The sequence below is a fragment of the Canis lupus genome, chromosome 13 (genome assembly GCF_011100685.1).
Source record: "Canis lupus familiaris isolate Mischka breed German Shepherd chromosome 13, alternate assembly UU_Cfam_GSD_1.0, whole genome shotgun sequence".
NCBI lineage: Eukaryota > Metazoa > Chordata > Mammalia > Carnivora > Canidae > Canis > Canis lupus.
In genome coordinates this window covers 53,782,375-53,808,567 of record NC_049234.1, presented here as the reverse complement: position 1 = coordinate 53,808,567, position 26,193 = coordinate 53,782,375, and the positions used below count along the sequence as shown (strand labels likewise).

The 26,193-nt window shown below is 32.5% G+C and overlaps 1 protein-coding gene across 1 annotated transcript in view; it reads right to left on the bottom strand.

Moving 5' to 3' along the window:
• The window catches only part of ADGRL3 (adhesion G protein-coupled receptor L3), an 866,124-nt gene that overhangs the window by 558,893 nt on the left and 281,038 nt on the right, over positions 1-26,193 (bottom strand). The window contains exon 3 of the mRNA XM_038556190.1: positions 8,318-8,543. Coding sequence (XP_038412118.1) covers positions 8,318-8,372 — 55 coding nt within the window. The 5' untranslated portion in view covers positions 8,373-8,543. The remainder of the gene's footprint in view (positions 1-8,317; positions 8,544-26,193) is intronic.

The window sequence follows — 26,193 nt, the reverse complement described above, 5'->3', positions numbered from 1 at the left end:
GATTCTATTGATACAAAGGTCTAGGATAGGCAAATCCATAGAAATATAAAGTAGATCAGTGGATTCCAGGAACTGGAGATAGAGGAAATCAGGTGTGACCATTAAAAGGTATGTGGTTTCTTTTTGGAGGATAGATAATGATCTAAAATTGTGTTGATGGTTGCACAACTATGCATACACTAATATCCCCTGAAATATATATACTTTAAATGAGTTAATGGTATGTTAAATATATCTTAATAAAACTGTAAAAAAAAACCCTCCATTTATATATCTACAAATATATTAGTGCTTTAAATCCAGTTCTTTTTTTTTAACTACATGGTATCTTTTATAAACATCTTCCTTTATCACAAGAGGACAAATCTTTCAGACTCCTTTTTAGGTATAGCTCTGAGGCTGAGTTCTAGTTAATGGAAATGACAACAAAGTAATATGAACTATTCCCAAACACATCCATAAAACTTTTCCATTACAATCTCCACAATGCTCATTTTCTCCCTTCCTGAGGACTTGAATGGCAAGGACCTCAAAATGACTTGGAAGGCTTCATCCCATTAGACTAATTCTACGTACAACTGTGAGAGCAAAAGAATGACATCCATCACTACTTCCCACCATATACAAATACCCTGACCAGAAACACCTACCTGTCTTGGAATGCTTGGTGAACAAGGAAACATTCTGTGAAAGCCAGTTTAATTCAGGAATATACTGTGACTGTAGCCTACTTTATAGTATCTGATACACTGCTCAAAAATGGATATTAAGGTAGATAATTCAAAGAGGATCTTCCTCTAGAAGTTTATAGTACATAATTTGAAACACACACACACACACACACACACACACACAATTGATTTGATCCCTACTTGACAACTTCTATTGCTAGACATTTGATTTTCTAAGGTGTCATTCATATCGAATTGCAACACAAACATATAAATTGTAGTGCTATTACATGGATCTCATTTTTATAGTGGAATAAATTTGCCTAATTTTGAGATTTTATTTCTAATTATTATATTTGTGTAATATATATATTATGATCATTTGGGTGCTTTCCTATTACTCCTTTCAAGTATACTAGCTTTTCTCTTATTTAATATTCAATATATATGTTTAGAGTAATTCTGTTGAATTTCTACGTAAAAAAGCTTATATGGGTACTTTGAACGCAGTTGTGTAAAAAATCTATAAAAAGTAATTTAAGGAGATCCCTGGGTGGCTCAACAGTTTGGCGCCCACCTTCAGCCCAGGGCATGATCCTGGAGTCCCGGGACTGAGTCCTACGTTGGGCTTCCTGCATGGAGCCTGCCTCACCCTCTACCTGTGTCTCTGTCTCTGTCTCTCTCTCTCTGTGTCTCTCATGAATGAATAAATAAAATCTTTTTAAAAAATAAATAAAAATAAAAATAATTTGGAAATATTTGATAACATTGCTGTACTCAGTCTTTTCATCCAGAAGCACAGTATATTGCACGTCTTCTTTTATAACCCCCAGTTATGTTTGAGACTTTTTTTCCTCATAAACTCTATATATTTCCTCCTATATTTCCTAGGTAAGTCATATATTTCATTGCTGCTTTGACTCATTTCATATATGTATGTGTGAATAATATATCTGAACTCAAAAATATTTTCATTAATTCTGAAAGTTCATCTTTAATAAATAATATCTTAATATTTGAATATTTATCCTTATTTATGCTTTGTACATTATTATAGTAGCTAAAACTTGTGGAATTGTTTTAAACAACTGTATTAATAGCAAGCAAGTCTGCACTGACAGTTTAACATTTACTTAAGATAGTTATTAACGAACCTAAAAATAAGTCTTTTCTTTTTTTTACTTTCTATTTCTCAAGCGATTTACTACTGGGGTACAAAGATAAAGACAATTTTTATATACAGGTGATTTACATTATAGTGCTATTGGTAATGGCAATATATTAATGACCTTCTCTGTTGAGCTATTAATATATTGTTAGGTAAACAATGGTTCCTTTATATGATAAAATACTATACTTTTTTAAATTAAATAGAGTACCCAAATGTCTACATCTTCAGGTTAAGTCAAAATGAAGGACATATTTTATTTCTAACATTATTCCATTTAAAAAGCATATACACATACATGACTGCAAGAAAAATCTAATATGCATTGATGTTAATTATATAAATGGGTCATGGGAATCTTGGATTTTTGCTTTCTGACTTAAATTTGTATGAGAAGAGTTACTTTGAGAATAAAGTAGGTAACAATGGTAATGACAAATAAAGATATATGAAACTGTGTGCTTGTACTTTACCAGTAAGCCATAACCTTGACTTCAGGACATTCAAATCACCACAAACTATGAATAGATGAAATAAACACAGAAAGCTTATCAAATGTCATTGTGAGACCCTATTTTGCACAAAGACCTGTATCCAGTTCTTGTGTAAATACAACTAGAATATTTTTCTGGCAAATCCCTAAGTAGCCTAGCTTACTTGATCAAATCTATCATTTAAGACAGTTGTTTTTCTTTTTTGATAGGAAAACAATTTTCTGTATTTAAAGAAACTAATTCTGCTATGATGATAATATAAAGGAAATATAGAAATAAAACAAATATGTAATTATTGATAAAATGTAAGGTATTTGTTTTCATTTTACCAATTAAAAACTAAAAAAAAAAAAAAAAGTAAAGAATAAATGAACCTGTTTTTCAACAGGGTCTTACTCTGAACTGTCAAAATCATAGTACAATATATTGTTTCTCATTTATATAACAAATCAATGAGACTATTTCAACTACTGCATTTCAATATTTTGAGTGGTCATTAAAGAACCATTTAGTAATCAGAATGGAGGGAGTAACTGTATGAAAAATGTATTATGACTTTAGCTGCTTATATGACATTATATGTGTGAATAAGAACACTTATTCTTACATTGAGAATAAAAGTAAAAAAAAAGAGAATAAAAGTAAATAAAAATGCAAAGAAGAGGAAAATAAATTATTAGATATTTATGTTATGTAGTCCAATTGTTTTTTAATTCACTCAAGTGTATAACTATCCTACTGCAGCCCTAGTCCATTCCAAGGCCATGAAATATAAAAAATAAGATATGGTCCTAAAAACTCCCAAATAATCAGATGTAAAATCTGAAAATAAGAAAATGCTATTTTGTTCTCACAGTACATACATGTTACTCATAAAGTATCAGTACAATGAAATTCACCTATAACACATTTTGTAGTGCAAAGACAAAAGAAAGTTCTTTTCCATTGCTAACCTGCGTACTGTGTAGGGAAGGTGTCTGAACATGTTCTAACAAAGGAAAGCTATCAGCCATGCATATTTGTGGCTTATATTGTGATATTAGAGACTAGAGTTAACTTACAAAATATGTATTTTGAAATTCAGTACCAAGTGGATAATGCAAATGATGCTGGATGTGTTCGCAGTAGCCTAATATATCATGACCATGAAAAAGATTTTTTTGTATAACATATTTGACCATAAACATAGTGATATCACTGGGAGAATGATAAATTATCTGCATTGACAAACATTATAAACATTCCAAGGATGATTAATTTCTAAAAATAACAAAGTTAAGCAGAGCTTAGAAGTCAAGCTGACTTTTTCACAATCAATAAAATATGACTTCATAAAGAGACTTATATCGTAAGATGCTATATAGTGAAATGTATTTTTATATTTTCTCAAGCTTTACGCTTTATTAGAACTTAAAAATATGTGTATTATTTTAAATTACTGGTACATTAAATGGTATTATAATTGTAAAAATTAGATTTTTTTTAAATTAGATTTTAACAATAAAACGCAAATTATACAAAACCATTAGACTAAATATATATGGATATGATCAAAAGTTTGGCCCCTGCTAATTATAATTATTATTTAAATGCTTGAACATAATAAAAAGCAAGCTATCCTATAAAGTCCATAAATATAAAAATACACATGCAACTTTCAAAAAATAGGCATGCAGAAAAAAAAGTATGCATATGGTGGTTATAGAAGAATTTTTTAAAACCCCTTTTTTATGCAAAAGTACCATAAAATATATTGTTCCCCTTTACCCACAGTAAGTTCCAATTATCCTATTTTCTATCTCTTCAATTGTAACATAGTTCATAAGCACAATATAATTAAGAGTAGATATAGTTAAGTACCTGAGCACCCCAACCACTTTCTCAACTCCCAGTCCATTGTGGCTTGAGTACCAGATCTCCTAAACCACATATCACACCGGACATTGGTATCCCTTTATCACCATTCACAATGAGCCCAAGTGCCCAGGTTATTATTGGATTATTGTTCTCCAATTCCCTTCTTTTCTCTTGCTCCCAATCACACCAATAGAACAACAAAAAAAAAAAAAATCCTTTATCTTCATGCAACACTACATTAGTTAACAGCAAAAAACTGGCCATCTGCTTTAGTGGTTTCTTTTTATTTCTGCCAGTTCTCCTTGCATTATAGATAAGGGTTTTATGACTGTACAGGAAGGGGGCACGGTCATGGAAAACAAAAAAAGGAGAAATACGGAGGTACACAGAGACATAAAATATGGACAGATAAACACAGAACCAGAGACATTTTCAAATCCAAGAATTGCGTTTATATACATATACAGTGTGGATGTACTGATTAAGTTTGTTTTCCTATATCAAATAGTGACCAGTCTTTCTAGGACAATATGGAGATTATTCAACTAATGTAAACATTATTTAGAATTAATTATTTAGCTGAGTTTCTAATTTTATCTATGTGAAAATCATGAAGAAAATTTATCTCTGACCATGATATATTAGCAGTTATATACTACTACCACTGACAACTACATATCTGCCTAATTGATAATTATATACTATATTATTATATATAGACAATTATGTACTAAGCCTTCATACATACCAGCTTGATAATAATTTTGAATAGTAACTAGTATCGAGAATTTATTAGAAAAACTTAAATGTTGAAGTTCAAGTAGAAAAAAACTTATTTCAATTCTCACAGTAAGAATCCAGATAATTAGGTATTTTCCTCATCTAATGTTCAGAGTGTTAGCTCCATTTCAAGGTCATTAGGGATAGACAAATATAAGGAAGATCTACCAAATGCCAAGCTCCATGATAAAAGCTACACATATATTTTATTCTATCTACCTCTTCAAATAACTCTGCATGGAATAAATGGTCGTTCTTGCAGATAAAAAGTGGGCTTACAAAATCTTAAGTGACTTTAGCTTTATTGAAGGAACAATTAAAGTCTTTTATTTACTAGCATATCTTTAGCATCTAGCACAGTTTTCTGGCTCACATTGGGTGATAGCGGTTATTTGTTAACTAGTTTATTACCAAGTAACATGGTTACAGAGCTAGTTAGGTAGCAGAGCTGAAATTTTATCTCTGGAATGTAAGACTTCAAGGCCTTATCTGTCTGGGCTCAGAAGATGGAAGAAACAAGTGATCTGCATTTCTGTTTCATCTTCTCTCAAATGGCCAGAAGATTTAAGATGGGATTCTCTGCAGGCAAGAATGGCCTTGATAGTGATTGATTACCTACTGGGAGTAAGACCAGAGCTCAAGAAGCCAGGTCCTCCATTTAAATCTCTTCTGGATCTCAATACTAGTTGTGTAACTTCAGTCAAGATCTTTTACCACTCGGCACCACAATGTTTTTACTGTAAAAACTGGTAATGATAATAATAGTAAATAATATTAAAACCATAAGAATGTTATAAGAACCAATTGTACTGATACAACTAAAGTCTATGGCTATAAAATCAGTAGTCATCATTATTATTTGCTCTGGAGAAAAGAGCAAGCCATTGACAGATAAGTTAATTCCCTATGGTCAGGAGTGCAAATGAAGTTGGACATCTCAACAAGAGTAGGCAAGGAGATGTTACCAGGGGATGTTTCAGAAACAAGAGTACGTCCTCCTGTAGCTGTGACATCATCTTAATTCAACTGTCTATAAAGTTTCAAGTTATGTGATATTCCTTTACGACAAGGTTGTAAGGGACTCTAATAAGATCAGCACTGATCAGAGGTACATACATTCCTTTATGTATGAGCAAGCTGAGTCTCAAAAGGCTGTTTATATGAAGTCCTCTATTTACAAGTCAGAAAAGTGGTGACAAAAAGGCAGTGGAGAAGGCCTTCTATAGAAGGAAGACAAAACAGACTTGCATTTTCTCTGGTGTGAAGTTTTAAAATTCCTAATTCAAAGTAATAAGGATAAGGTTTATATATAGAAAGCTTCTATATTGTGTAGCATAATATGGTTCAAAGTAGAGATAAGATAAAGTATCTCACATACAACAGCAAGGATTACTTTAGCCCAAAATATTTTTTTTATACCAGGCCAATTTTCTATTTGCTTTATTAGGAATTTTTAAATACTTCTCAGAATTACTTAAAGAGGGGGGGTGGTGTTCAATACGGTCCAAACATAAGTCCCATGATCTATGGCTCTGCCATGTTTGGGGCCAACTGAAATACACAGTAGGTGTTAGTTTTTAGAGACCAGAAATTTCACCTCTGTAAGGTATTGTAAGGGAATCTCTTACAATATCTGTTCTTGCAATTTTAACCTATGTTCCACCAGCAAGCATAATTTTAGATTGATTTTTTAAGCATGAATTGTGTGTATGTATGTGTGTAGAGACAGAAAAAGCATTTCTTTTTTTCTGATTATTAACAACAAATCAAACAGCTCTCATGGTTAGCTAATTTCTGGTTGTTATATATTTATTAAAACAAACTAGAGGGGCAGATAGCATGATTAAGAAAATCAACATGTTCTAACACTGAATATTTGTCATGCACTGTGCTAGATTCTCTTTGTATGCTATTTATTTAATCCTCAAAATAACCTTATGAGGCATCTTTATACTGTCAAAAACCTAATTAGAATAATTGTTAGATATACAGATAATTAGAAAAACACTTGTTTAAAGGGACGTAATTATTTTATTGTCTCATACCACAAAATTTTATATGTGCCTAAGAATGTGAAAGTGAGTGCTCCATCACTATATAAATTAAGGAAACATTTTGAATTTTTTTTTTACGAATATACATCACTTAAAACTAGATGCTTGAAGTTTTACTTTCATATCTTTAAAAAAGCATTACCATATATTGTTTAAAAAGTGTTAAATCAGGGAAGATTTAGAAGAAAACATCAAAAGACACGGAAAATACTTTATCCAGTTTTTACAATGACAGCAGAATGTAATTCATTTTGAAACAAGCATATGGGTCAAATATGGAATTATATCACTGAAAAATGACAATATATTTTTTGTAGTCCATTAAAAACCAACGTAAGCCATATAGGCTAAAAAATGATTTCAGGTACTTGCTACACTACACTATTCTGAGACCTCTGAGCAGTGGCAAATACAGCTGCGTAGAATATTATTAATGTATGAAGTAGTTACTACATTATACCATTTTCATATTAATGCAAAACCAATGACAGTTAGTAGAAAACTTTAAAGAGTCAAGTAAGGAATATAAATGTAGACTTTGCCAATTTTTAGAAAGATTCAGTGAATATTACACTAAGTTGTACAGAATTTATTTATTAAATAATTATCTTTTATAAAATTTGCAAAGAGATAGCATTTAACTATTGTACTTGTGCTATAAATACCAAAATGTCTAAATGAACAAAGTATATTTTTTATGAGCTGATTAGCATGTTTCAGTAAAATTTCATTTCACCATATGTTCATATAATTGGCATTTTTTTCATTAAAAGGTATATGAAAAAAATAATTTTCATTTAAATGAGAAGTTTAGTTTGCATTCTGTGTATTAAAGATTGAAGAGTAGCCAACACTGAGAAATAAATAGGAACTTGGTTTGGGGAAGCAGATTTTTGTTTTTTTCTGTCTTTCAAATAGATATGCTTATTAAATTAAAAAGTATTTTAATTACAAAAAAAATGAAAGCCAAAAAATTCAGAATAAACGGTATAGTTAATAATTTAGCTGATTTTCCATATGTGTGGTAAAAGTCAATAATAAAACGTGCAAGAGTTATTAAAAATAACAAAAATATTTGGTTATACATATATTTCAAGAGCTACTTTCAGAAATCAAATTCAAAGTTATATTTATTGCAGCTCATGGCACATATAATGGCCTGTAAAATTTAACTTCTATTAATATAAAATAGGCAAAAGCTGCTAAATCACTGAGCAAAGATTTAGAAGAAAGAATCTAGAGCAAATAGAGACAACATTAAGCTTCACACAAAAATCTAATTGAAGGTCTTACCTTGAATGACTGGTGCTACAAGCATCATGAAGACTAGTAGCTGTGATGGCCACATGGCTGTGTACTTGGGTGTGAGAGTGCCTCAAAAGCGAGTGTTCCCAATGTGAAATGAAATGTGTCTTTCTGGTTCCTCTTCTATACTCCAAGAACGATGATTAAAAAAAAAAAAATCCCTCAAACAAAAAATTTCTCAAAAATAGAAACACCAGTATCCCAAATTTGAATCCTGCAAACAAGGAGAAAAGAATGGGTTACCAAATAGACATTGTTTCATCTTAATTCTTTGAAGATTTATTTGCTGACTAGTATACCTGTATACCTGTCTCCCTTCTTCGCTGTAACTTACACAGGCATCATATATAAAAATGAGTAACGCTAGAGGATAGAATTTATGCATGCATCACCATAGGGTTTATTTCCCAATCTCCAAACGGACTGAAATAAATAATTCAGCCACCCTGGAAAAATTAATATAAATATGCAATATCGATTTGTATAATAACAAATTAGTATTTAATTTTTATACTTTGTTAATGTGTATAAATAGACTTGGGACTTACTTTGTCCAAACATTTTCAACAAATATAATTTTTACTAACATTAGTATAGTAAAAAGAAAAAAATACATTCATTACCATTACTATAAGTTTAAAACAAACAAACAAAAATTAAAAATATGAGTCTTACTTTCATTCCAGGCCTGAAATTCAATTCAAAGATTATTCCACATTTTAACTATATTATTTTTCAAAGCATCTTTGTAAGGATCTATGAAGATCCTAAATTATGGTAATTAATTATGTTCAAACATAGGTAATTCATTCAAAAGAGGTTTATTGAGTGCCCAGTGAAATATAAAGCACTAGACTAGGAACATGGGATAGAACATTGAATAAAACAAGCAAACTACTCTATAGGATCTTACAATTAAGATGAGTAATATTGCTTAAAAGTTTTAAATCTGTATGGAAGACATTAAAAAACTTTTAGCAGTAAGACAGTTATTTACTGAACTGAACTGATTTTGCTGCCTTCTCTTAAAGACTGCACAGATTTATCTTAAGAAGCAAAAATACTGAAGGAGCATGACCCAAATTTTGAGGATGTCTTTCATAGTCAGCACCTTTAAAACAATCAATCGGTACAAACTGGGTTGTTCTCCTTTTCCTCTCCTTTCTCTCTGTCTCTCTCTTTCCTTGTCCATCTCTCTCTCTTTCTCTCTTCTAGTATTGATATAACTTAAAACAATTTCATATTTTGAGTATAGATATTATAAACTTCTGGAAAAGCTTATACAAAACAGTGATAGTTTACTGAAGACTATATTAATAAGCCTCATTCTCACAAAATAAATTCCAAAAATTTCTTAAATACTTGCCTTAGTTATAAGGCAAAATTACACAGATTTATGTGAATTTCTGGCATTATTATTTACAGCATGGTAATTAAGAACACAGATTCTGGAGCAAGGCCACCCAACCTCAATTCCTAGCTCTACCAATACTGTGACCTTAGACAAGTCATTTAAGCCCTCAGTGCCTCATTTCCCTATGCTAATGGAGTAATATTATTTGATATGTGTGTATGTCATTAAATGAGCTAAAATTTGGAATCTTGAATTATGTAAAATACAGAAAAATAGTACTGCCCTGAATAGTGTCTAGCGCTTAAGTGTTATGTCTTAATGGTTATTATACATCTCATTAGTTTTCATTTTAACATATTGATCCTTTTAAAATGTATAAGAGGCAAGATCATTCAAGCAATTTAGCTCAAATGTATTTATTGAGTCATTATTGTATAGACAGGCTCCGAAAACACTAAATCTGAATACAACAGATTAAAAAAAATTAATATCACTGACACATTGTAAGAAAATGAAGCTTAAAATAGACAATCTCATAATTTTCACTTTTACAAATAGGAAAAGCATTGATGAGAAAAAAAGTGGTTGAGATAAAAAAAACTAAGTGAAAAGGAATAGTGAAACATTTTCATTTTTTTCTTATTCACATTCTGACTTACAAGAAATTATTCACAACTTAATTGCCATAAATAACTTTTTCCAAAATTAGCTTTTGAAAAAATTGTTAATTTAAAATTTCATTAAAACTCATGTAATAATTAATGGACATTTAAAGAAGAACACTAAAATTGATTGGCACATCAACAAGTAAACAATGTCTCCTTACTCTCAACATTCAGTTACTGTGTTTCTCCACTGAGAAGAGGTCAAAAATTGGCGTTAGATGTGGGTAGGCATATAGACATACACTAACACATATATAAATATATAGAGAAATACTTTGCCACTGGAAATAACTGTGAATTTTTTATTCATTAATTGAAAAAATATACACTAAATATTAACCAAAGTAGATACCGAGCATGCAGATTAAGTAGAACAATTTTTTTCACAACTCACACTGTAGTGGTTAAAACAGAACATAGGAAGTGAAATCACAAGATAAAGAAGAGAAGAATAAACATGATTCTATTACCTATCATATGCCAAGCAATGTTCTGTATATTATACAATTATCTGATTTAATTCTCCATACAAATCTATAAAGTAGATAATACCGTCGCATGTTTACTGAGGAGGAAAATCAGAAATGTTATGCAGCAAGAATTTCAAACTAAATGTCTAATACTAAACCAATATTCTTTGCCCTCTCTATAGTAGAAATGAATAAGAAAATATAGGAGGATGGTTATATTAATTGTGCAAAGAAAGGGAACAACGTAACAAGTTTCCAAAAAAAAAAAAAAAACACTTAGGTGTTTCTTAAATATGTTATTAGATTGTGAAGAATGGAGGAACAGCATGGATACAGTAGGTAGGAGCAAAGGGACAAAGAGAAAAGATATGTTTAAAAAGAAAACTAGCCTAATTCTAACATTGTATCTTTTGGAGGGACAGGGAGGATTATTTCCATGTAGAAATAGGACTATTGCTATTGTGAAGTCTGGTTTTCCTGAAAACCAGAATACTTTATTTCATCTGATATGTATTTCCACATTGATGAAAACAGTGAGAGAAAGTGACTTTATAGAAAGGATAAGAAATGCATATTATTTATTAAAATGATTTAAGATATTACAACAGGACATAAAATATTTCACATTGGATTTGAGCATAGGAATTTGTTTTCATGATTATTGTGTCAACAGAGGCAGGGAAAGGAATTGAGAAGAATAGAAGCTATTATCTGACTAGAGGGTAACATGTTGTTACAATCCAGCATCACCACCCGCCTACCATTCACCCAGAGCCCCAAAATAATGTGCTAATTTGGGGGCACATTTAACAAAATTGCAATAATTAAGCAATATAAATTTTAATACATAATTTGAGAGAAGTGATTATTCATAACCTATAGAAAGATTTACCATTACTGTTTGCATACTAATATAAAAGGAAAACACAAAAAAGTTTCTGGGATGATTTTTTTTCTAACTTAAATGTTATTAACTACCAAAACAATGAGTTTCATCTAAAAGGGATTTCCACTCAAAATATTTCTGAAACAAAGCTCTTCAAAAACACAGAGAAGAAAAACCAAGAAAAGACATTAGGGACTCATTAAGTCACATATAACAGGAAAATTACTCATTAAAAAAAAAAAAGATGTACTAATGAATAAAGCATTTAACAAATCAACTTCAAAATACATTTCCATCTCCAACAAAATTTCTTTCGCCTTCTCTATGTACCATGCACTGTAATACTATAGGGTCAAGTGGGGAGAGTGTAGCCACAAGTCTAAAATGTGACAGCCCTTTTAAAACCACTTGCAGTAAAATATAAATGCTAAAAGGTATATTCATCAATAATTATAGTGCTGTGCAAAATGTAGTAGGTGTTACATGAGATGTTCTAGGAAAATAAAATGAAAAGCTGTCAGATTTTCTTTTGTAAATGTAAGGGATTTAAAATCACTCTTGACACAAACTGTTGGTTGCCACAAGCGAGGGGATGGGGGGTGGTAACGGATAAAATGGGCAAAAGGGAGTGGGAGATACAGGCCTCGTGAAGAAATGAATTAAGTCACAGAGATAAAAGGTACAGCACAGGAATATGGTCAAAGGTATTGTAACAACAGCATTGTATGCTGACAGATGGCTACACTTGTGGTGAGCATCATATAACACAGACTCATCCAATCAATATACTTTACACATGAAACTAATGTAACATTGCAAGGCAACTGTAATTCAATTTAAAAAATTATGCTGACCTAATATTATGGTGCTAGGGCAAGTTTGCCTACTTTTCTGCATCTGTTTCTTCAACTATAAAAGAACAATATTCACCCTGCAAGTTGGTTGTGAGATTTAGAGATAATATAAATTATTGTGTGATACAGAGACTATCAAGGATTGTGCGTGCCTGTCAGTGTGTCTATCATTTACTAATTTCTGTTGTTTCCTTTATTCTTCAAAATTGAAGGATAAATCAGATACCCAATCTCTACCCCTCTCACGTATATGGTTAGGTGACTAACAGCACAGTTTGAGGTGTGCACGCTCTCCTTGAGATTCTATAGCTGAACAATGCATACTAAAACAATGTGAGGTTTCATAAAGAATAATTTTCAGTGTTTCTCTTGTATCAAATATATTACTTATGACACTAATTTCCAATAAGGAATCAACACACTAATGTTTTAATCATTCTTGAAAGATGGCATTTCTAATTTTTATCAAGGATTACCACAATATGGCAAACAGTTTTGCCTGTTACCCTCTCCAAAATTGGGAAAGAATATATTCTAGTGTAGTCCTTGATTAAGTACTTGGGAGTTTATATGTCCTCAAACAAAACTGCCAAACGTCATAGCTCTTCAAATATTCAAAATTAAAAAGTGGGGTTGATTAAAGTGTCCTAATTTACATCATTAATATTTAAGATTATAATTATTATGAAAGTGTGATTTGACTGCAGTTTCATTAAAAGTTAGAAAAAAATCACAACATGGAAAAATATTCTACAAATGTTTTATATAACTAAAGCCTTTTCTCATAAACTACAAAGAAAGGCATCCCTTATTTGTTGGATTCAGACTAACTTATACTCCCATTTAACACACTTAAACTCTGAAGATGTTTGAACTTTTGTTATTTCTGAAGCACAAAATTCTTTTAAACCAACATTGATTTTACTTTGGGGAAATTCTCACCTTAAATTCAAGTGTCATAATTTGTTTCTCCAATTCAAGTTTTTTATATACCCCTCTTAGATCATACTTGAAAGCTTTCATTTTTATTGTATATTTGCTTCCTTTCTATACTCCAAATTGATATTAGTATTATAATCTGAATGCTATTCATCTTGGAATTATTGCCTTCATTTCAGTTACTCTTATCACATTTCTGTAAGACAATTCACTCTCAATCTTTCTCCAAGGAAAATTGCATTTTATTATTATACTTTTCCCTTCACAATAATCTATACAAGATACTATATCCTTTTTGTAATATTTGTACAGTTTCCCAAGTAATATATAACTACAAACTTACTCCACATGAACTTTATAAATTTCAGTTAATCCATATTTTATTTTGCCTATTAGCTTCTTTCTACCATATAGGACTGTTTGAGAGATTACTCTTTGTACAAGTTCAGCACATATGGCTATTTTAATAATTAACTGGTTTATGGTCCTACAACCCCATTGCTAATTACAATACAGGAGTTTCTCATTTAACATTGATTTTTACCTTTCATTCCATAACGAAAAATTATAGTTATTACTCAAAGGAAAACAAAACAAAACAAACAACCTGACTTTAGAAGTGTTTATAAACATCACTTGGGTGTTATCAGTATTCTTCCAAAGTTAGTAAATGAATTTGGAAATTTAAGTGATTTGAAATTACATTTAAAAAAAAAAGAAATTACATTAAAAAACAAATCTTTATCACAATTCTTCTCCATAAATTACCTTTTATGTGACCTCAAACTGACATATATAAACTTATGAAAAGTAATATAAAGGAGATTAGCTATTTTATCATCTGTCACTACCTTAACAAGTTAACTGTCTGCTACAGAGCATCTAGATGAACTGATTCATGTGCACACAGCTCACTACATTTACATATAAGAACCATCCGTTGTAACCAAAAAGAGCAAAGTGTTTTGAGAAATATTAATTTAATAAGGCTGGAAAACATATTTCACCTACTCAGTCATGCATAGATGCTTAGATGAGAGGCTTTAATGCTCATTATTCAAATTTAAGAGTATAAGATTTCTATGATTTACTAGTATTACATAATCATAAGCACATATACACCAATGCTTCATAGTCCATGTCCTATGAAATGACAGGTGACCTTTTCTCCCAAAAGTGCCTTTCGAAAAGCAGTTCTACATGGAAGACTCCTGATGTGAATGGAAACTCTATGAAATAGTTAACTCTCAGGAAAAAAGAAGCAGGGCAGCACAACAAGACATCAGACTATAAGACGGATTCCCCAAATTACAAATCATTGAAATGTCTGATGTGATCATCACTGGGTAGCAGGAAAAAAAAAAAAAATTACAGCAGTTTATACTGAGTGTATATATACATATATATGTGTATTTTAAAATATATATATATTTTAAAGATCAGTTATAATTGAAGGTTTCTGAAACCTCTTAGTATTCAGTTTCTCTTAAAGTTTTCTTGGTGCTTGCAAAAAGACTTGTCTATTATTTCTTAACCAAGAAGGTGCATGTGAGTATACTATTAGCTTTGGTCCTTTGATCAAACTGATTTTTAAAGATTAAACATTTTGTCTTAATAGTTTAACTCTTCAAACAAAAGCATTCGAATAAGTTTTAAGGGTCTCTTCTGTCTTTATTTATGGAGTCAAAAACCATTATACTACTATATTGCAATTAAAAAGTACTTATCTAGGGAGGTGGGGGATGGGATAAATAGGTGATGAGATTAAGAAATGAAATGATTGTGATGAGCACGGAGTAATATATGAAAGTGTTAAATTAACTACACTGAATACCTGAAACTAATAGAACACTGTAAACTAACTGGAATTAAAATAAAATCTTAAAAAATTTTGAGGCACCTGGGTGGCTCAGTTGGTTAAGCATCTGACTCTTGATTTAGGCTCATATAAGATCTCAGGATCCAGCCCTACATTGGGGGGGTCCCTGCTCAGCGGGGAGTATGCTTGTCTCTCTCTGCCCTCCTCCTGTACACGCTCTTGCTCTCTCTCTCTCTCTCTAGCTCTCTCCTCCCACAAATAAATCTTAAAAACTTTTCATTTTTGAAACTTAAAAAAATTAAAAACTTTACATAGATTAAAAAACCAAAACAAACAAAAAAACCTACAAACACAAAAAAGGAAAGAGTGCTAGCTATACAGATGAATCACATACATTCCACTAACTTTTGATTGGTCCTACTATGTTTCACAGAGAACCCTGCACCTTAGCCATCCTAGGGTACTTGCAGACTCTCGAATGTGCTGTCTTTTCTCATCTTCAAGCCTCCATCCTCTTTCTTAAAACTTCATTCATTCTTCAAACTGCAATTAAACAACTTCTTTTTCTTTTTTTTTTAAGATTTTATTTATCTATTCAAGAGAGTCACAGAGAGAGAGGCAGAGACACAGGCAGAGGGAGAAGCATGCTCCATGCAGGGAGCCTGACAGGTAACTTGATCCCAGGTCTCCAGGACCACACCCCCGGCTGAAGGCTTTGCTAAACCACTGATCCACCCAGGGCTGCCCCAATTCTTTATATTCTTACTGTCTAGCATTGGATCAAGTACACAGTATCCAATAAATTATGATACTATAGATAAATGATATAGGGATCAATACTAGCTAGTGGTGAGAAAGTTCTCTTCCTTTTCATTGGAGAAAAGGATCAGGGGACACAGTTTCAGAGATGAGGGAAAAGAAGGGAGACACGAAAACTATAAAATTCTTATGCATGAATTTATTTTTAGAATCATATAAAAATTGACTTTCTGATAAAAAAAACTGGAGCAAGGTGAATATTCAACTACATACCTACAATTGTGTGTGAATAAATTATTTACATCAATTTTTTAAAAGTACTTATCGAGTGGCAATGAGGAGTCGAATAATTTAGTGATAAATACTTTCTTAAATGGTACTAGATTCCTTTGGACATTCAGAGGACAGACACAATCATCTTGTTTAATAAATTCATGAAATACTGAATTCGATCTACCCACATGTGTTTCTTAGGCAAAGTGTACCAAGAGATCTTCAGAAAATACAAACAATATAAACTATTTTTGGTCATAGGATATATATATATACACACACACACACACACACACACACGTAACATATATATGGCATAATTCTTGCGTTGTAGAAAGATGAAGAGAAGGAAGAGTAGGAAGAGAACAATGCAGAAGCAGGATAGAGGATGGGAAGAGATAACAGGAAATATAAATAATAAAATATAAATCCAAATATAAAGAAGAGAGTTTTAAAAAATAGAGGAAACAATCAAGCTTGGAAGATCTAGAAGACCTGCAAGAAGAGAATAGTAATTATGCTAGAATGTGAAGATATGACTGAAATGTGTCAGACTTCACTATATAGTGACTGAAGGAGGAACACTCTGGGCTAAGAGTTGGTACGAACAAAGGTGAAGACTGTAAAAGACAGAGCATATTACAGAACTACAAGTGATCTGGTTTGTCAGGTCTACTGAGTAAGGAGGAGCTGCAGAAAATAATTACAATCTACTTGGGCAGAAGAAGAAAGGATTTGAAAGCTACACAAAGGATGAATTCAATTTGGTAAGTTTTCATCCAAGCATTTTGTTACATTTAAATAGGACTTTGTAATATATAAGTTAAACATTATATAAATACATAAAAATTACTGCAGGTACTGTCTTTAAAGAATGAAAAAATCTTTATAGGGGATCCCTGGGTGGCTCAGCGGTTTGGCGCCTGCCTGTGGCCCAGGGCACGGTCCCGGAGTCCTGGGATCGAGTCCCGCCTTGGGCTCCGGGCAGGGAGCCTGCTTCTCCCTCTGCCTGTGTCTCTGCCTCTCTCTCTCTCTCTCTCTCTCTCTCTATCATGAATACATAAATAAAATCTTTTAAAAAATCTTTATAGTGAATATATTCCAAAACATTTTATGATCCTCTATTTCTTCGAAACACTTCAACATTTTGTTCTGAATTTAATTTGTGTAAATGATCTCTGGTTTGAAATAAAGAGCCTGAGTTAATAGATATACTAACTGGAATAGAGATATTACATGAATCGTTAAATTAATGAACTAACCAGTATTTAGATAGTACCTAACATGACACTACACAAAGATAATGCAGTCTTCACATTTTCATGACATGACACTTGTCAGGATTCCAAACTTGCCTAACACTGTTTAGTGGCTATAATGCTATTTGAGATCAAATATGATTCCAGAGAATCACAACACTTTTAGATACAATGGTACTTTTATACATTTGGCAATGCATTACTACCAAAAAACAAACTGAAACTGTACTATTTAACTTTATAGATGTAGATTTCCTAACACTCAAGTCAAATACAACCTGGAAGAAACAAACCATGTATGTATGTGTCTTGATTTAGAACTGGAGGTAGCTATATGTTCTGAATCCTTTATATCTGCATTAAACAAAACTTAGCTCCTATCTTCAAGTATTCAATATTGCGTAAGTCAGAGTCATCAGAAACAGCAAGAAGGCACAACATGAAATGTAGAATGAGAAAAAGTGTTAAATCTTCTCCCTTCAAACTGTGAGCTGTATGACCATAGGCCGCCTACTTCAATTCTCTATAGCATAATGTTCACATCTGAAATTAATCTATATTACACCAGGTGCTTATAGGCTTAAATACGGGTAACATATATATGGTACCTATAAAGATCCCTGGCAAGAGGAGACATTTATTAAGTGAAAAAAAAAAATCTTTCTTTTCATTTAATGAAAGGTTTTGTATTCAAAAGTAGGGTTATAAATGATAAATGATACTACATTTGGGGGAGAGTAGTACAGAAGAACATTTGATAGGAGTTTGTGAGTGGTTAAACAGGAAAGCAGATAGAATCAGAAGGTACACTGGAAACATTCCACTTTTGGAAGATTAAATTGGTAGTGGTTTATAGAAGAAAATGGGGAAGAAAGAAAAAATACCTTAGGCTAGCGGTGGAAATGACAATATTTGCCAGATTTAGTGGTAGGTGTTCACAGTGACCTACAAGTCTAAAATTGTGATTTAAAATATCGATTATTTGAAATAAGTCAAGACAATTTTTCAACTTGTAGAAATACCACAGTTACATGTTTGTCAGTGAGTGAAGGACAAATAAATCAGGATGGGAAATGGAAGGAAAACACAGAGGATGGGCACAGAAGATAGAGGAAAAAAGTTAAATCAAATTGAAAGTAGGAAGTGTAGTTTAGGAATAAAACTGGATTTTCCTACAACTTTCACTCAAGTCTCCATTCTTCCCTCATTTCTTCCCTATCTCCTCCACAAGTTTCAGAGAGGTCAGAGCAAAGAAAGACCTATTTGTATTCAATTATTTTTTTAAAGGTTACTTGCAACACTTTTTGAGCAAGGAAATGCTAAATCTCAAAACTGAAAAACTAGCACATGACTTTTCTCATTGCTTAAGTAAAGCACCTACCCCTCCTTATAATTATATTTCAAATATAGTCTGAAGCAATGTTAGAAAACAAGTAATCTAGGAAGGTAATTTTAATAAGAAAGTTCTCTAGAGTAAAAGTCCCATGTAATTGTCTTTCAGATAATGTTATAATCTAATAAGTGTCTATTAATGTTTAGGAACAAATTTGGATTTAATGAACATGGCTATTTTTGGCTTTAGGGCAGCATATCATTTAACCATGAAACAGATTGATGTTTTACACAGGATCATTTTCTTGAGAAGTGTCCTTGAGTTAACCTCTTCCCGGAGATCCTACAAAGCATCTGATTGAAGTCTGTTTTCAACAGGCTTTGAAGAAGAAAATATTTGTTTCCACTGATATGTGCAATTGGAAATAAAATAAGTTTGACACTAAGTTAAATAAAAATAAGTACATTAATGAAACCAGTTTGCAAAACAATTCAATTGTTTTAAATGAGATGAAACTAAAAATTGGGTCTCATACTCTTTCCATGTATCTGATTTAGAAAATAGACCTTTTACTTCACTTTTCAAGAATTAAAATACAGTTGACCTTTGCACAATGCAGGGACTGGGGGCACCAATTCCCTGTAGTCAAAAATCCAGGTATAACTTTTGACTCTACAAAAACTTAATCTACTAATAGCCTTACCAATAACATAAATAACTGATTAACACATATTTTGCATACTATATGTGCTATATACTGTATTTTTACAATAAAGCAAGAAAAAAGAAAATAATAATAGAAAATATATTTACAGTAGTATACTGTATTTATTAGGAAAAAAAATCCTTCTATGGGTGGACCCAATTGAAGCCCATGTTATCCAAAAGTCACCTATACTCATAAAATCTCAACTTGTTATTATCGTTAGCAGTTAAAAATAAGCTTGAGACCCAGGATAGCCAGGGGAATTTTAAAAAAGAAAACCATAGCTGGGGGCATCACAATGCCAGATTTCAGGTTGTACTACAAAGCTGTGGTCATCAACACAGTGTGGTACTGGCACAAAAACAGACACATAGATCAATGGAACAGAATAGAGAATCCAGAAGTGGACCCTCAACTTTATGGTCAACTAATATTCAACAAAGCAGGAAAGACTATCCACTGGAAAAAGGACAGTCTCTACAATAAATGGTGCTGGGAAAATTGTACAGGCACGTGCAGAAGAATGAAACTAGACCACTCTCTTGCACCATACACAAAGATAAACTCAAAATGGATGAAAGATCTAAATGTGAGACAAGATTCCATCAAAATCCTAGAGGAGAACACAGGCAACACCCTTTTTGAACTCGGCCACAGTAACTTCTTGCAAGATACATCCACGAAGGCAAAAGAAACAAAAGCAAAAATGAACTATTGGGACTTCATCAAGATAAGAAGCTTTTGCACAGCAAAGGATACAGTCAACGAAACTCAAAGACAACCTACAGAATGGGAGAAGATATTTCTAAATGACATATCAGATAAAGGGCTAGTTTCCAAGATCTATAAAGAACTTCTTAAACTCAACACCAAAGAAACAAACAATCCAATCATGAAATGGGCAAAAGACATGAAGAGAAATCTCACAGAGGAAGACATAGACATGGCCAACACGCACATGAGGAAATGCTCCGCATCACTTGCCATCAGGGAAATACAAATCCAAACCACAATGAGATACCACCTCACACCAGTGAGAATGGGGAAAATTAACAAGGCAGGAAACCACAAATGTTGGAGAGGATGTGGAGAAAAGGGAACCCTCTTACACTGTTGGTGGGAATGTGAACTGGTGCAGCCACTCTGGAAAACTGTGTGGAGGTTCCACAAAGAGTTAAAAATAGACCTGCCCTACGACCCAGCAATTGCACTGCTGGGGATTTACCCCAATGATTCAGATACAATTAAATGCCGGGACACCTGCACCCCGATGTCTATAGCAGAATGTCCACAATAGCCAAACTGTGGAAGGAGCCTCGGTGTCCATCGGAAGATGAGTGGATAAAGAAGATGTGGTCTATGTATACAATGGAATATTCCTCAGCCATTAGAAACGATAAATACCCACCATTTGCTTCAACGTGGATGGAACTGGAGGGTATTATGCTGAGTGAAATAAGTCAATCGGAGAAGGACAAACATTATATGGTGTCATTCATTTGAGGAACATAAAAAATAGTGAAAGGGAATAAAGGGGAAAGGAGAAAAAATGAGTGGGAAATATCAGAAAGGGAGACAGAACATGAGAGAATCCTAACTCTGGGAAATGAACAAGGGTAGTGGAAGGGGAGGTGGGCGGAGGGGTGGGGGTGACTGGGAGACAGGCAATGAGGGGGGCACTTGATGGGATGAGCACTGGGTGTTATTCTATATGTTGGCAAATTGAACACCAATAAAAAATAAATTTATAAAAAAATTTTTTATAAAAATTTATAAAAATTTTTATAAAAAAAAATTTATAAAAAAATATTTAAAAAATAAAAATAAGCTTGAATGAACATAGCTATCATTTAAAAGGATATTCAAAAAAATCAACAACTGGTTTACAATATGTAATTTATGATTATAATCAAGATTTGATTTCTATGTTTCCGAAAAAAGTTCAAATCTGGAGGAGGTCCAGCTCCTTGCTCAACAGGGAGCCTGCTTCTCCCACTGCCTCTCCCTCCTGCTTGTGTGTTCCCTCTGACTCTGTCTCTCTCAAATAAATAAATAAATAAATAAATAAATACATAAATAAATAAATAAAATCTGAAATATAAAAGAAATCAGGAAAGGCAAGCATTCAGAATATATGAAGTACCTACTTCAGGGTTCCTGGGTAGCTCAGTCAGTTGAACATCTACATTTGGCTCAGGTCATGATCCCAGAGTCCGGGGATCGAGCCCCACATTGGGCTCCCTGCTCAGTGGGGAGTCTGCTTTGCCCTCTCCCTCTGCCATTGCCCATGCTTATGCGCTCTCTCTCTCACTCTCTCAGTCTCTTGCTCTCTCTCTCTCTCTCAAATAAATAAATAAATAACCCAGAGAGGTTTCTAGCCCCTTCCAGCATGAGAGGTTATAGAGAGAAAACAGCTATCGATAACTTTGGAAGTGAGCTATGACTAGAACTCAACCATTCCGCCATACTAATCTTGGACTTCCACTTCTTAGAACTGTGAGAAATAAACTTCTGTTGTATGTTAGAAACATATTCTATGGTATTTTTGTTATAGATTCCTGTGCTTAAACAACCATTTATGTAAATATAAGGTGCTTTTAGCTAGGTAAGGTTCATATTTAATTTCATTCATCTCATGCACTTTATTCATATCATTCATGAAATAGAGGTCTAGGATACAGACATACACTGATATATTCTAACTTCAGATTGAGAGAAATCATGCAATTAACAGAAGCCTTCATTATCTTCACTTTTAAGTAATTCCTACCTAGCACCATGTACGTCTTTGATACATTTGAATAGACACCAGCGATCCATTTTATTCATGCTTGTTTTGGGTGAGTGAGGGTAAGACCACAGACTTCATTAGGTGAATAATTCAAAAATGGTGACTTGGGAGGTTCTTAGATGCCAAGTAAATGCTTCTTAAATTATACAAAAAGCTGAAAACAATCAGGAAAAAAAATAGATAGATATCTCCCAATAAAATGTTGAAGATTTCAAAATCTATCAATCTCATTCCAATCAGCATGCTATTTAATTCTATTAAAGTATTTTTTCCAAAAAGAAACCGAGATTACTTTGAATGCTAATAAAGAAAAAACAGATATATCTCCAAAGTAGTATCATTTGTGACTTTGTCATACTTATTTTAATGTCAAGAATAAAAAAATCGACAGTGGCACTGGGTGGCTCAGTTATTTAAGCTTCTGACTCTTGATTTTGGCTCAGGTCAAGATCTCAGGGTCCTGGAATCAAGCCCAAGTTGGCCTTTATGCCCAGTGCTCCTCAGTTTGAGATTCTCTCTCCCTCTCCCCCTGCCCATCCCCTCAAATAAATAAATAAATTTTAAAAATTAAGAATCAACCAATAAACAGTCAAGTTAGCTCAAATGTTTCTAATACTTGTTGGATTTTTATTATCTACAGAGGACTTATGATTGGGCTAGATTAGTACTGCCTTATGCTGTTTTCTTTTTGACAATGTTGTGAATTGAAATCACCTAAGTACGTCAAGATTGAAAACCATGATGATATACTCTAGCGTAAGTTTGTGCTATAATTAAAGTTCCAAGGTTTGATTTAAAACAAACAAAATCACATTTTCTCCTATAAAAATCTAAAACATATCATAAAAACAAATAGCACTACAGCTGAGATTAGTTAAAAAGTTATTTCCATAGATAAGAACAATGAACTTTAAAGATCAAATGGGATGACCAGAATCATATCAAGCCATATTAATGAATTCAGGGGACTGAAGCAGAAAAATATCTCATTTCTTAACACTATTTCTCTGAAAACAATGCCAGTAACAAAGAAACTGTCTTAAAGTTTAGAATAGAGAAGTTACAAGAAATGAGGTAGTAATGTCCAATTCATTCTATTCCAATTCCTTCAGGCAGATAAGGAAAAATATACATCTATTCATGCTTTCTTTGAAGGCTTTCCAAAACCAAGAGGAACGGAGGGGGAAGCTAAATCTCATTATGAGCTAGATGACTATATCAGTTTCACTGAGGCTTAGTTATCATGACTGGTAAGTTCCATTCATCTCTTTCATATAAACATTTTGACTGTAAACCCCTGATATTCACATTGTAAAAAAAAATTCAATAAGTCTCCATTTCAAAAGCAGTTTTAACAAGGATTAAAGGAGAAAAATACGATACTGGAAACTTTTTAAAAATGTGTATCAGACAACGTCTAAAAATAATTCCTTTAGAACTTCCTGAAATAAAAAGGGTATCTATATTTTAGATAACGTTCTTGAGATTATGAAAGAAATGTACTGTCTTTTGTGATTCATAAAGTATTCCAATAAAGCTTTTCCGTATTTCATTCCTTGTAGTAGTGTATGAGGAGCAACCAGGCAGGGGAAAAAAAAAAAAAACACATGTTTTGAAATTATCTCATCTCAGTAGGATACACCTAGATAGGTCTCAAATTAAACACCTTCCTTAATGGCCCATTATGGAGTATCAGTGCCTAAAATACTCAAAGGGAGTCAGGGACCATTACTGCCAAAGGAGAGTTTCTAAGGTTGTAGCATATGATGCAATATTTCTGCTGTAACTTTAGCCTGACTGGAAGTTTATTTAAACACATCTTTATGGTTTTAAAATCAATAGCTACCACAGTAAGGTTTAGCATGACCCCAAGACACAGATTAAATATATGGGTACATCAATGCATTTTTATAGTTAGGTTTTAATAATTAGCACATATAGGTAGTGACCAACTTGTGAAACTGGTATTTTTATAGAAGTCTTTTTGAAAGATAGCTACTTGGATCCCAAAATGGAGTCTTTGTGGGGAAGGAAAAAAAAAAAAACTAAAGTAAATTTAATATTTATAATATAATGAATATAATTTAGTAGAAATCATCATCCTAACAACTATTCTTTAGGGATTCTTAGTAAGTGTTAACACACTGACAGCATTTCTACATGAATTATTTCTTTTTACTCTAATAATATAAAATAGCTAAACAACTATAAAATGGAGACATTGGCATTCCAACTTTTAGGGTAAAAAAGCCTGTTTTCCCATCAAGAATACCTCCTCAACATCTAGAGCTTTAATTGGTTTGCAAAATAGCAGACAGGGAATAAAAAGGAATCAGAATAAAACAATCTTTTTGTTCCATTCATCTTACTACAGTTCCCCCTATTACTGTAGAAACTGACATGTAATAGAATAAGGAAAAACTAAAAAGGATAAAATTAGGCCTGGGGATAAGTAAGTAAAGTTTATGTGGAAAGAAAAAAATCAAAAGAAAGAAAAAAGAACAGGTGATTTCTTTTTTCTAAAAGAACTCTCTATTTATTCATGAGAGACATAGAGAGGCAGAGACGTAGGCAGAGGGAGAAACAGCCTCCCTATTGGGAGCCCGATGGTGGACTCGGGCCCAGGACCCTAGGATCACAACTTGAGCCGAAGGTAGACACTCAACCACTGAGCCACCCAGGTGCCAAAGAATGCATGATGTCTAAGTCGGGTCCTTTTTAGATTCCCACAGTTAAAGAATTTTATAACAAAATGTATACTTATTTATTTATTTTTTAAAGATTTTATTTATGTATTCATGAGAGACAGAGAGAGAGAGAGAGAGAGAGAGAGAGAGAGGCAGAGACACAGGCAGAGGGAGAAGCAGGCTCCATGCAGGGAGCCTGATGAGGAACTTGATCCCAGGTCTTCAGGACCAAGCCCTGGACCGAAGGCAGCGCCAAACCGCTGAGCCACCCGGGCTGCCCCAAATATATATTTATTAACATACATATTTACTCATTCATATATATGAAATACATATTACATAAATATACAGATAACTACACATGATAGCATATACTTTTTATTACACCATTTATTCATATTTTTATCCAATAAATGCTGCAACTCAAAATTACTGTGATTTTAATAAGCTAGTACAAGAGAACATCTATGAATATATTAAGAGCTGTTATTAGTAAACTACTGTATCGCAGTGTACCTCTGTGTATCTGGTATATTTATCAATGGCAAAAATAAATGGCACCTCAAATTCAAGCACTTCTCATTTAAAAAAATTACACTGAATGACTCCTAAAGATATCTTTTTTTTTCTCCTAAAGATATCTAAAGAAATAAGATATTTTCTGATGCAGTAAAATAATAAAATTGATCAAATAATAGTGACATAATTAAGACAACTCTTGTTATTCTTTTTTATCATCGTTGCGCAAATAAAACTTTGTTATTACTAGGTAATTTTTGTCACAATTTTAAAAATGTATGCAATTCTTTATTTTGATTATATCACATCATTGAGCTTATCATTACTTATTAATTAGATCATTGAGAATTATAGAATTTGAGATCCTAGGTTTCTGAAATAAATGACTGTTCATTATCATAGCCAATATAATCCTAGAGGTATGTTAGGCACATTTTAATTTTATAATTATATAAAAATTGGTACATATATAAAAAATTGGTAAAAAGCAAACAAAAAGTTTTGGTTAACGGGAAGAAAAACATCTGAAAAGGAGAGCCTCATTAAGAAA